The 13,807-nt window shown below is 41.8% G+C and overlaps 1 protein-coding gene across 1 annotated transcript in view; it reads right to left on the bottom strand.

The window, feature by feature from the left end:
* suclg2 (succinate-CoA ligase GDP-forming subunit beta) overlaps nucleotides 1-13,807 on the bottom strand; it is an 81,181-nt gene that overhangs the window by 30,882 nt on the left and 36,492 nt on the right. The window contains exons 7-9 of the mRNA XM_046875007.1: nucleotides 12,827-12,923; nucleotides 10,896-11,057; nucleotides 7,631-7,773 (exon numbers count right to left, since the gene is read on the bottom strand). Coding sequence (XP_046730963.1) covers nucleotides 7,631-7,773; nucleotides 10,896-11,057; nucleotides 12,827-12,923 — 402 coding nt within the window. The remainder of the gene's footprint in view (nucleotides 1-7,630; nucleotides 7,774-10,895; nucleotides 11,058-12,826; nucleotides 12,924-13,807) is intronic.

The raw sequence follows: 13,807 nt of genomic DNA on the forward strand, positions 1-13,807 counted from the left end.
GCCCAGACAGTGAGTTTCACAGTGTATGGGAGATTTTCATGATTTCGTGTTGAGTTTAATTATGTATAGTTTCAGAAATAAACCTTTAATTAGGTGGACCATTTCAGAAGCACGAACAACTACGTTCAATAATCGTTAAATAAAAGAGAACAGGGGTACGAGACAGAAGGAGACCGAGGGGAGAGGTTAGGTCGAGGAGATCTGTGTTCTGTGGCCATGTCCTACACCGCACACACTGATCGATCTGGGAAGAATTTCTGAGTTGGGGAATTATTGGCTCAGAGTCGTGCTGCGTTTGTGTGTGTAGCGCACACACGCTTTCTTCTGATTCATGCTGATAGGACCTACCATTAACCTAAATAAGATCCTAATGACCACATTCAGTATTATAAAGTGCAACCAAATAGTCCATAATCAGTGGGTGTGTCTTTAAATGCACATATGCAAAGGAGAGTGTATAGGAGGGGGCGTGTCTTTCAGCCGAGATGGGCATACCCCGGTGTAAATATGCTAATTAGGGCAGTTTGAGTTGGGCGTGCCTTTCAATTTGCTTATGCAAATGAAAGTGGCTCAAACTAGGTGTGGCTTTAATATGCATATGCAGATTAAAAGTGGCTTTAGTGGGCATGTCTTTCCGTGTACATAGACCAAGTTCTTAGTGGGCGTGGCTTTCGGTCTACATATGCAAATAAAAGTGCCGGAGTCGGCATTACTCTGTTGATGGGATGCTTGTTTGAATATGCTAATTAGGATGGTCCTAAGTGGGTGGGACATTCAGCCCAAAACTGGGTCTCTCTGAGTGGGCATGCCTCAATGTAAATATGCTAATTTGAGTGTTCCTAGGTGGGCGTGTCTTTTAATGTGCTAATGCAAATGAAAGTGGCTCTGAGAAGGCGTAGCTTTCAGTTTACACATACAAATAAGAGTGTCTCAGAGTGGGCGTGTCTTTCTGTGTACATATGCCAATTAGGCTGGTTCTATGTGGGCATGACTTTAAATCTACATATGCAAATGACAGTAGGTCTGAGTGGGTGTGCCTTTCAGTGTACTTATGCAAATGAGAGTGGCTGTAAGGGTGTGGCTTTCAGTCTATATATACGTATACATATATACACACACCATATAGAGTACTTGCATAAAAAAAAAAAAAACAATCAGTGCGCACACGCACAAATGTAAACATAAAATATATATATACTGTCACTATCGAGCACGCAGACGCACAATTTCTATTTGATTAGCTGTGCTGATGACGCCCTTTCATGAGTGAACAAAAGCTCTGATCTTCAAAGTCATGTTCTTTTTGCGTCCCTGAAATCAAACTGATGCAAAACCCCCTCCACAATAAACAAATCAGCAAATGCACCCCCCATCCCACTTTCCACTGCACTTTTATTTTCCTTCCACTTACCCAAGCGTACCAATGTATATACAGTGTTCGGCCCACTACCCCCACCTTCTTCAGGATAATTGGTCTGTCTGAAAAGATCACAGGTTCTATTGGGCTAAGCGAATATCAAAAAGCCTGTTGTTTAGAGGAGTGCTAATGGAAGAAGAGGTCGCGCTACAGGCGGATGTACTGCAGAGGTGCAAATGGCAGAGACGTTGCTCACAACGTTCACATTCAGCAGGAGCCTCGTACGCCAAAATGAGTCACTCTATGTTCTTATAGGTCTTTTTATGAAGCATGCACAGCAGATGTTTCTAAGAAGCCAGAGGCAAATTTGTGCGGAAAGAAGAAAAAAAAAAACGAAAAAAACACATGGAATGAAGAAGTAGTGACACAATGACAGAGATGAAATGAAAATTGGGTAATGACACAAAGACGCAGCTTAGGAAGTGACACCATAATGCAGATTGGGCAATGACATGATGACACAGCTTAAACATTGACAATAATGCAGCTTGAAATAATGACGCAGTTTGGGTAATGACGCGATGACGCAGATTGAGTAATGACACGATGACGCAGCTTGGGTTATGACATCATAATGCAAATGCAGACTGAAGTAATGACGCAGCTTGGGTAATGACACGATTATTCAACTCGTTTAACAATTCCTGATCAGTGGTGGGGGGGGACACAGATCCGAAGACATGAAGTTGCAGATCAACTAACAAGACATTTGATGCAGATCTGGCTGCCATAACAGAGGAGCAGGAGCCTGTAATTCAGGTGTGTTGAAGAATGGGGATGGCAGATTAGTGCTAACATTAACATATTATTAACAGATGAGTGCACAATGCAGATTAACACAATGCAGTGATTTGCAGCTGCGATACAGGGAGGAGCTGCTGCTCGACAAAATGACTCCAAGTGACCACGGCGCTGTGGTGCACATTTTTATTAGGCGTGGTATTATTTTACAAACAAAACGAGAGGGAAGGGAAAAGATACGCTCATTTGTATGCCCTAACTGGTGGCTAAAATACGGAGGGGAAAAAATATTTTCGGTATTATACCCTTTCAACAACACAAAGTCAGCAGCCGTAGCCAAAAAAACCTAGACAACCTTTTAAAACGTGCCTCCCGCTGACTAGCCAGTGTTTCATGTTCATTGTTTTGAGGTGAACGTTAGCATGTGGGAGCAGACCAACACGCACGTACACGCACGTGCACGCACACGGAGAAACGCCTCCATCGCCACGGCGGGAGTGTGTTGCCCTGTCAATCACGCTCAGCCGCACGTGGGACCGGACGTGTGGAAATGAGCTGCATTACTGAAAGGCAGCCATGTTGGGCGAACAAGAAAAGAGAAATCCTTAAGGTGAGTGTGTGTGTGTGTGTGTGTGTGTGTGTGTGTGACTGTAGTGGTGAGACATCATTTAACACCATCAAACCCTTCATGACAAGGGCACCTGCGTTCCCATCGAGAAAAATGATGAAGTGTGGGTGGGGATGAAATGGAAAATGGTGTGTGTGTGTGTGTGTGTGTGTGTGTGTGTGTGTGTGTGTGTGTGAGAGAGAGGGAAAGTGTGTGGTAATGAAGAAAGCAGAGCTAACGAAACAAATCCTCGAACAATACAACCACTTCTGCTCTCTCCTTAACCTCTATCCATCTGTCTGTTTCTTCACCAAACTCTCTGGAGACAAAACACACACCTCGGTGAGAGAACACACACACACACACACACACACACTTATAAAAACAGATGCACCCACAGGAACAGGACGGGATGTTAGGATGTGCGTGCTCACGAGAGTGTGAAGGCGTGAAGCAGAGACGATGTTCCAACAGGATTTCAGACGGGAAAAAAATATCAGTGAAGACATGTTTGAATTTGTAAGTGAGAGAGAGAGCGAAAGAGAGAGAGAGAGAAAGAAAGGTTTTAATGCTGGAAATGTATTTACAGTGGGAGCGCAAATCGGGTAATGACAAGGTGCCAGCTGAGATAACAATACAGTTCAGAGCTCAGAAGAAAATCAAGATTGCAGATCAGGTAACAGTCGGATTCGAGACATGCACAAAGGGGATGGAATGAACAGTTTAAAAAAAAAAAAAAAAAAAAAAGACAAAGTTCAAATGGTTGCATATATTCAAAATTTGGCACAGATCTGGCAACAACCGAAAAGGAGCTAAATACAAATTTGATAATTGCAAAGGTTGGGGGAACTGGTGAGGTGAGGTCAGGTAATGACACGAGGGACATTGTCTCGCTTTAAAGACAGAAATGCAGTGGTGCAGACTGGGTAATGTCACACTGTGCGGTGAATGAGAATAGATGATGTGGGGTTGAAGATCATGTGGGGAAGCGTAGCTCGGTGGATAAAATTTTGGATGTCTGATCAGAAGGTCATGGGTTCAAATCCGAGCACCACCAAGCTGCCACTGGGCCCTTGAGCAAGGCCCTTACCCCTCAATCGCTCAGATGTATAACTAAGTTGCTGTGGAAAACTTTTCTAACACACACACACACACACACACCTGGAGCTTCCTTATAACCCTCGAAAAAGCACCTCCACACCCGCAGCAGTCACATTGACCCCGTGAAAGTCGCCCATACACTCCGGCTATACCGCCTACTAAAGCAGAACCGGTAGCTACATCGATACAGGCCCTCGTTCTCCGTCTCTCGCTACAACGTTCCTCAGCTGCCGTTTGGCCCAGAGGTGTGTGATCTGTTTCAGCGGGAGGTGAATTGCAAAAGCAAAAAATAAATAAATAAATAAAATGAAATGTTTTATTCATGCAACTTTTAAAAAGACTGTAGGGAACAACTGCCATTCCTGTGGCTCCTTCCTTCCCTCCTTCCCTCCGTCTCTCCCTCAGCGCTCTACAACCAGGCCTGAATAAAAGCCGTTCAGAAATACTGGAACGACAGTGCGCGAGGTCAGGACAGGAAGTTGGGTATGCAAAAAAAAAAAGAAAAGAACTGTGAGCATCTAAGCAGTGTAGAGATGTTAGGGTCACACCACTTCGACCTCCTCAACCGCAACCCCCACCCCCCATGTGGGCCGTTCCAGAAACGGTGCGTAAGCAAATTCTTTCGTTCAATCGTCCCTTGTTCTGTTTCTTTTCTAACTTCCCTTTCTTTCCTTCAACATTTGTTCTCCCTTCACTTCATCATTCTTTTCCCTTCCCCTCTATTCTCATCCTGCGTCTTATCCTCTTCCTCTGTATCCCTCTCTCATCACCTCTCATTTCTAATAACATTTTCCTTTCATCTTCTTCTCATGTGTTCCCATCTCCTCCCTTCGTTTCCCTCCTCTTATCTTAACTTTTACCCCTTGTCTTCCCTTTTCCCTGTCTTTCCCTCCTCACTTTGTCTTCCTTTACCTTCACATCTCTTTTGTTTCCTTAAGATTTTTGTCTTTTATCTTCCCCTAACCTCACTTATCTCTTCCTCACCTCACCTTCTTTCTCTCTTCCTCTCCACTCTCTATCTTCCTCATCTGTAGCCACTTGCCTTCAGTTCACATCTTTCAAGTTTTCCTTTCTTATATCTTGTACCTGCTCATCTATCTTTCTATATACCTCATGTTTTGGCATTTCAATCCCTTCTTTTTTTATCTATCTATCTATCTATCTATCTATCTATCTATCTATCTATCTATCTATGATCAACAGATATATATATATATATATATATATATATATATATATATATATATATATATATATATATATGGGCGGGGCTTGCTAAGGAATCTGAAAAGTGCAAAAGGAACGCTCTTTACAGAGTTTGGAGGGAATGCAAATCCAGATTTTATCCTGTTCGAGAATAATTAACATTCTGATTAAAATTCCCTGCACAGGGGTGAGGTGGCACAGAATGCTTCTGTGAAATGCAAATCCTAAACTGAGAGACCAAGATAAAAAAAAAAAGGGAGGGGGGATAGAGGGGAGAGAGAGAGAGAGAGAGAGAGAGAGAGAGAAGAGAAAAGGTAGACTTGGGGGAAAGGCAGCATCAAATTCGTCATCACTCTGCATCAAAACAGTGGTGTACTATAAATCATTAAAAACCTGCTTAACCATGCACAGCATTCATCTTTGGTTTTGGCCTGTCTGAGAAAATAACGCATAAGACTAATCCTCTGGACAGGATGTAAGAAAAACTCCACTTCCTGTCTCTACTTTTAAGGGTTTTTTTTCACTCCAGTGCTGTGATGGATTTCTGCATGGCAAGAAATAATAAATACACCTTAGCTAGCTGAGCAGAATAATACATCAGCCGGCGAGAGGCTGTTTAAAATTCATCGTTCTCAGAACGGCGGTCGCGTATTAAACCTCGCCGCACGGCCTCGGCAGAGGAAACGCGAAGGGGTAGACGCGGCGACGAGCGTCTCCACGAGCGGAGATGAAGACGTCGACGCGCACGCAGAGCCTGAGCAAAACGAATGCGAGGTGTAGCCATATGTGAGATTGAGGTAAATGTAAACAAACGATTAGCGCTGCCGGATCGTATCAGGCGCCGGGGTAGTGGTGCTGCCAGGATGGAATGTTCCGGATGGCAGCAGACACATGCTTGCTTATTATTTCTCCAGTCTCAGTTTTCTGAGTGCTGAAGAATAACTCTGAATAGATGAGTCGCAAGGAATAATGGAGTGCGTTTGTAGAGAGTCAGAGATGTGAGCGAGGGCTATGATGAGGATCAGCAGCGTTGGACAGGCTGAAGATTGATGTTGAGACGATGTGAGACCTTTGACGTAATTCTGGACTCCTTTAATTAACCATTTAATGAAGCGTTTATCGAAGTGTTCAACATACCGAATTCGAATCTCTCATCTTGCTTAAATGTTAGGAGGACCCATGATCTTAAATGTAATTCTAGTTGTGGCAGGCCATTAGGGCCAGAAAGGGCTTCTCTGTCAAAATCACTGATTTGCGTTTTAATATTTTTCCCCCATGAATGTGTCATAAATTATTCCCAAAGGTCTATTCTCTTCTCTCGCTTGTGCTGCCTCCTGTAGTGTCTCTTTATATTCAAATTTTCTATCCAATTAAATTTCAGACCTTACATCACGTCTTGCCAGTTTGACGCTGGCAAGACGTGATGTGAGGGCGGAAATATCAATGGATAGAAACCAGATGCTTTTCACATTAGGGGTCGCCACAGCGGATTTGTCACGTTTTACGCTGATACCCTTCCTAACACAACCCTCCCCATTTATCCAGGCTTGGGACGTACAATAACGTCGGCATTTTCATGTCCTTTGATTGGACGGTCGGAGAGCGCACTAGTCAGAGCTCGCAAACTGCTTCTTTAGCAAACTGTGCAAAATCAAATATATTGGATTTGATAGCGGAGGTAAGAGATGGATTTGAATGTGGATACAAGGACAATTACAAGATGGACTTTTCCAGAAAAGCGTTTTCTTTTCCCTGTTGAATCTGCACAAAAACACACAATTTGCCTTTCATCGAAATCCACAGAAAAACTGTAATGCACGAAACAAATGCACAGAAAACACCGGGGCACTTTATATTATGAGGTTATATTATATTAAGAGGTCAAATATGGATGCTTCTGTTAGAGATGGTGTATGTGGGCGGTGCAGCTGGGGCTACAGTGAAAGGAGACGTGTTGAATAGAGTTCATCAGATTTCTTGCTTTATTAATACCATTCATTCTCACTGTATGAGATTCATGGCAGCGCTCTGCTATAATGCATTTCTCTAGAATATTGATGGTTTCTATAGACGTGATGTCATAATGATGGTGTTGAGAGGTGGATGGACTCAGGTGGGACGTTAATGAAGGTCTAGGTGTGAAATGCACGGCCTGACTGAAATTTTAAGTCCAATTTATAAAAGAAACATGTCCCTAAAATGTCATTCTGGACTATTAAAAAAAATTAGGTTACTGAAAAGTTATATAAATCTCCAAACGTAATTTTGGACTATTAAAAATTAATATTTAATTGTCTAAGAAGGTTCAGTAACATTTTTATAGCTTATTGTTTTATAGCTGAGCCATTTCTATGATACACGCTTTACCCAAAGGTATGTGGACACCCATAAGTAGCTCTTTTACACAGAAATGGGAGCACATAATTGTATATGAAGGCCCTGTATGGCGTTCCTACAGAAAGTCATGGTGTGTTGGAATTGGAGTAGAAGAACATGAGTTTCCTGCATAGAGATTGACCTTAAATAGTCTCTGATTGTAGCAGAGGAGGTTTTCTTACCTTCGGATCGGCAGTGAGCAGTTTGAACGCAACGTACACCTGGTTCTCCTTCACTCCTCCTCCTAGGTCCAGGAAGTTTGCCGGCTTCCCTCCGTGCAGGTCGATGATATCACACGTCGCCATGGCAAGGCCGGCACCGTTGACTGCAACGGCATAATTCATCATAATAATTAATCATAATTAATCATAATTATCGTAGTCGGTGTGCGGTTTTTCTGCATTATTTTACGATGGGAAATGATTGTTAAAAAAAAAAAAAAAACGGGAGGGGATACAATTTAGGCGCATACAATTTCCTGCAAGCGAATGTATAAACTGCAGGCAGGCCATGCAAGGTTGTGGACCTGGAGAACACTGTATGAAGCAACAATGAGCTGTAAATGTCAAAGCACAGGGTGAAAGAGCACAGATGCAGTCCTGCACACTAACAACACAGAGGCACTCGAGAGCAAAAAATGTTTAGCGGATACAATATAGCAAAACGACGAGCTTTATTCAAGGCAAACGGGATCACGACTCTGAAATAAATGCTAACATAGCAAGAATGGGTAATGAATTGCATTAAATACTATACAAGTATATAAATATACAAGTTTGATTTGTTGCGTAAGTGGCATAAAAAGACACCAGATAACAATACACAGTTTCAAAGTCATTAAATATCTATAATGAAAATCTACTCGTCATTAAATATCAGTGGTTGATGTGATGTTTTCAATTCAGAATATAAAGCAGCATTTGTAAGACGGAGTAGCTTAATCGCAAACATTAAACACCGAACTACGTGAAATAACATCTCGGTTTAACTATTAAATCAAATCAATTTGAAAACGCTAATACGACAATTGTAAAATGAGACAAAAAATTTTATAAATCAAATAGCAAACTCACATTGGAAACATACATAGGTAACAGATGCAGGGAACCTCATACAGGAAACTCAAATAGAAATGTGAATAGGAAACTCAAATAGAAATGTGAATAGGAAATTCACATAGAAATGTGAATAGGAAACTCACATAGAAATGTGAATAGGAACCTCAAATAGAGATGTGAATAGGAAACTCAAATAGAAATGTGAATAGGAAACTCAAATAGAGATGTGAATAGGAAACTCAAATAGAGATGTGAATAGGAAATTTGAATAGAGATGTGAATAGGAAACTCAAATAGAGATGTGAATAGGAAACTCAAATAGAGATGTGAATAGGAAATTTGAATAGAGATGTGAATAGGAAACTCAAATAGAGATGTGAATAGGAAACTCAAATAGAGATGTGAATAGGAAATTTGAATAGAGATGTGAATAGGAAACTCAAATAGAGATGTGAATAGGAAACTCGAATAGAGATCTGAATAGGAAACTCAAATAGGAAAAACACAGGAAAAACACATAGAAAACTCGGACAAAACTTTAAATAGGTAACTCAAATAAACTTAAATAAAAAGCACACATAGGAAGCCATAACAGGAAACTAATACAAAAATGTAAATAGGAAACTTAAATAGGAAACACATAGCAAAACACACAGGAGAAACCCACAAAACAGAAAACAGAAATAGTTAACATGCATATAAAACTCATACATTAAACTCAAAAGGGGAATCTCGTACAGGAAACATCTAAGTTGCTCGAATGACAAACACATAAGAAACTAAAAAAAAAAAAAATTGGAAACTTAAAGAGCAAACCCAAACAGGAATCTCAAACAGAAAAAACGTCTATGGTAAAAAGCCGGAAAAGTACACCAGCAATAAAAAGTCCAAAATGAACGGCCCCATGACAAGTTACACCAACACAAAACTGTATAATTCACAGCAACAGCTACGGAGCATAAACGCATCCTATAGTCCATCAGGCACAAGAAAACAATTAGTCGAGCGAGTACTAACTGTGCAGAACACAAGTCGAATTCTCAATCATCCTGCAAACAGATGGATAAGTGAATTAGATTAAACGCGTACTGGACACCGGCGACAGTAGCAGTTGCGGCGTTAGCTGGGCCATTGAGTCTGCCTAATTAGTCCATGCTGTAACAGAGCCAAGTGTTCAAGTGTTTTCCTGCGGCTAATTCCTGCCTCCCAGACGAAAGGCTGGAGCTTGGCAAGAACTTGAAAAAGGAAAAAAAAAAGAAAAATTGTTCTTTCAAAACTTACACACAAACTGCCACCTTGATGAGTAGGAATACAAGTGTGTGTGTGTGTGTGTGTGTGTGTGTGTGTGTGTGTGTGTGTGTGTGTGTGTGAATGAAAAAGAGAGAGAGTTTTTGTGCGTGTGCACATACACTTGAGTTTTCATGCTTTCTGGCATCTCTTTTGTTCAACACTTTAAAAAAAAAAAAAAAAAAAAAAAAAAAAAAAGGTTTTTATGTCTTTTATGCCTACTGAGAAGCTGCTTTAATGACAACTAGAACAATCTCTCAGCCAATCTGCCCGGTTCCAGGCACTTTTTCGAGGCCTTTCTCTTGCTAATTGGAAGTCGGTGCTTTTGGCAGGTTCCATCAGACGTAGAAACCCATTTGGTAATGCCTTAATAAAGTTACATTTATAAAGATGGGATCTAAATAGAAACGCAGTTCTTTGAAGCAGGCGCTTTGATAACGCCCTAAATGTGTGCTGCTTCTTAAATGGATTTTAGAATCTGGTCTGGAAAAGCGACGCGGGCTTGTCTTTAAAGAGGCTTTCCTGCTTTCACAGAGTCGACAGGTACTGCGAAGGATGTCGCAATATTTTTCAATAAGCCGCGCGACTCACGAAAAAATGAACACCAAACCTGTACAACCGGTGGTCCGTCAGCAGGTTCTGATCCGAGATGAGAATGAAAGGAGAATCTAAAATAAACTCATGTTGACGGTACTGAAACCTCAAGTGCCCTGCTTTATACTTAGATTGGATGGATGGATGGATAAATGGATGGACGGACATTAAAGGAGATAATTGACTGGAACAGGACACAGACAGACAGACAGACGCAATAAGGCAAGCAATACATACTACAAAATACTAAAAATGTAAAGGTAAGTTAAAGAAAAAAGCCTGTGGGGGGGGAAAAGTGTTTGTTGAGTCTTTGCAAAGACTCTCAAAGACTGTTTTATCAAAAATTATTAATTAAAAGGCTTTAATTAATAAATTAAGTAATTAAAAACGGAAATAGTAATAAGAAGTGACACCGAATGTCCATTGGTTACAGTTCCATCACTGTTATTAACTCTGCATAGGATGTGCAAACTGTTCAGCTGTTTAAACAGAAATGTAACACACTCACCAAAGCAAGCGATGTTGCCATCCAGGCCGATGTATTTGAGGTCGTATTTGGCCGCCTCGGTCTCTGTGGGGTCGCTTTCGGCCGTGTTGTCCATGGCGAAGACGTTTTTCTGCCGGAACTCGGCGTTGTCGTCAAAGTTGATTTTGGCGTCGAAGCACACGACTGAGAAAAGGCATTAGAGTCGTCGTTTTGTTTCTGTTCTGACACACTATAGCATCTACTAAACTTCAAATTAGCTGGGCTGCATCTATACAACACGGCTAACCAATCACATTCTACAAATAATCCACTTTTTTGACATTTGTTTCATGATGCATCGTTTTAGGGTAATATAATGTACTACAATCTGATATAAGATCAGAATATAAGAGGAAAGAAGAGTCTGGCCGAGAGTTGTGAGAGTGTAGAGAACGATAAAAAGTGAGCTGTAGCTAACGTATGAGTTTCCCCTCCTGATGGTCAATAAACAATGTGTTGTGATCTCCTGAGCTCTCAGCACCACTGCTGCTATGCTAATATGAAGTATCACAACGCTACAGAGACCAAGGCAATGCGGATTAACATGGCAGAGGTAGAGCTGCATCCTCCGGTAGACAGAACAGGAAAAGAACGCTTGGTTTTATTCAAGCGAACTATGATTTTGGACTATGAAGGCGTTCAATCAAATTGAATTGAATATTTTTCCATTGCATAGAAGTGAAATCGGATCAACCCGCATCATGATTGGGTGAATCGGTGCACATCGCATCAGTAGCTGCTTCATATGCGTCTTTACTGGATCGTATCGCTGGCTATGCATCGAGACGTGAATCGCATCGGCCTCAGTTATGGAGATGCGCATATATCCGTGTTAATGAAGATACATCAACATGGTAAAATCCAAAGGAAACATCTCTCTTGTACGTTCCTTTGAATATACACAAAAGATCGCTAATTATCCCTATATATCCCACATACCCCTAATTAACCTCCCCGCCTCGTCATTAAAACGACAACGATCCCGCAAACCAGGCCTCTGCATTTCGGATCTCGTCCTGTGATCAATCTTCTCGCTCTAAATCGCAAAAGCCTGAAGATGCCATCAGTGACGGCCGTGCGGCTTAATGGTTTCTGTGCCGATCGGCGTGATCATTCATGCATTTTGGGGCCGTGATGCTGTTCGGAGGAAAAGAGATTGAAGTACACGAGTCCCCGAGCTCATCGGGGAAATAGCGAGTACTAGCGCTCCGTCTCTCGTCGAGCCAAAACCAGACTCCTACTTTCTGAGATGAGCTCTCACTCATGCCGCGAGGAGACGAGGAGCGGAATGATGGAGAAAGCAGCTCTAATCAGCTTCGGGGTCTCGCTTCATCCCCATTCACTCCATCGCTCCTGTCCTACTAAACTCCCAACTCGTTTCGCAAATCCTGCAATGTCTTTTTCTCTCCCTGATCATCTGCATCTCCAGCCGTGAGCTCATCCTGCTCGATGCGATCATTCGCGACTTTCGCATTTCCGGCTTTCTCTCGTCGTCATTGATCTCGGTCTTCTAGGAAGTAAATGCAGTGAACCCCAGTGAAGTAACTAAGCAGGGGGTTTTTCATTACATCTGCTGACTCAGGAAATTGTTTTTATAGACATTGAAGTGGGCTGGAATGGAGAAATGTCGTCGGGTTGAGGGAAATTTAGTCCATCGATTTGATCCACTTCTAGTAGACAACTTACTGACTCTAGAGACTAAACAAAAAAAAAAAAGAAAAAAACAACAAACCAGAAAAGCTGCTGCTTGGAGCTTTTTGGAGCTCTTAAGAAAGATTAGGAACTCTTCTGTTCCTCAAAATATTTCGGACCCCTGTGGATCCTCCTGTCTCAAGCAAAAGGTCTCCTTCACAACCACAAGACAGATTCTGTCCCCCATAAACCAAACGTTTTAAAACGTGAAATCACCCCACCTTGTCCTTCGGGAGTCTCGCCGAGCGGGTTCACTTCCACCTGAGTGGCGTCGACTTTCAGGAAGAGATCGTACAGTTTTTTAATTTGATCCGCAGCCTGAGACAGAGAAGAGAGAGGAACTAAGGGCAGTCGAGACAAGACAAGACGCTGTTATACACAACACACAAATAATTTACTCTATGTATGCACATGGCCTGTGTGCATCACTACAAATAAAAGAGATGACCTGTGTGCATTATCTTTAATAAAGGAGGTGTGGCCTGTGTATATAAGCATCAATAAAGGAGGCGTAGCCTGTGTGCATCATCATCAATAAAGGAGGTGTGGCCTGTATTCATTATCGTCAGTAAAGGAGGTGTGGCCTGTATCCATTATAGTCAATAAAGGAGGTGTGGCCTGTATTCACTATCGTCAGTAAAGGAGGTGTTGCCTGTATGCATTATAGTCAATAAAGGAGGCGTGGCCTGTATACATCAATAAAGGAGGCGTAGCCTGCATGCATTATCAACAGTAAAGGAGGCATGGCCTGTATCAGTATTCTAATTCACATATACATAGATATGAGGACGTACAGGCTCGTCTGCGTCACAATGTCAAGAGACGGATTTCTTTTTTTCCCCGCTTTGTTTATCACCTCGCTGCACTTTATTTGACTAACTCTATTCAATTATACCCAACGTGTTTAAACAGCGCTCCTCCTCCGAAAGAAATTTCATTAGTTCTGAGCGGAAGATCTGTTTGCAAATCAACCTTATTAAAAGCATTAAAAGGATGACTGTAGCAGAAATCTGACAAGCTGCACACTTGACTAATCATTTCAATTTCCTCGGGTTGTTTGAATCAATGTATGAACGCGAGCGCCACACACACACACACACACACACACACACACACGCACACACACACACACACACAAGCAGCCCAGGACATCTGAATCCAGTGTTCATAACACTTGAAAATGGGCTTCATTATGTTGATTT

Source organism: Silurus meridionalis, chromosome 19 (genome assembly GCF_014805685.1).
Source record: "Silurus meridionalis isolate SWU-2019-XX chromosome 19, ASM1480568v1, whole genome shotgun sequence".
NCBI classification, from domain to species: domain Eukaryota; kingdom Metazoa; phylum Chordata; class Actinopteri; order Siluriformes; family Siluridae; genus Silurus; species Silurus meridionalis.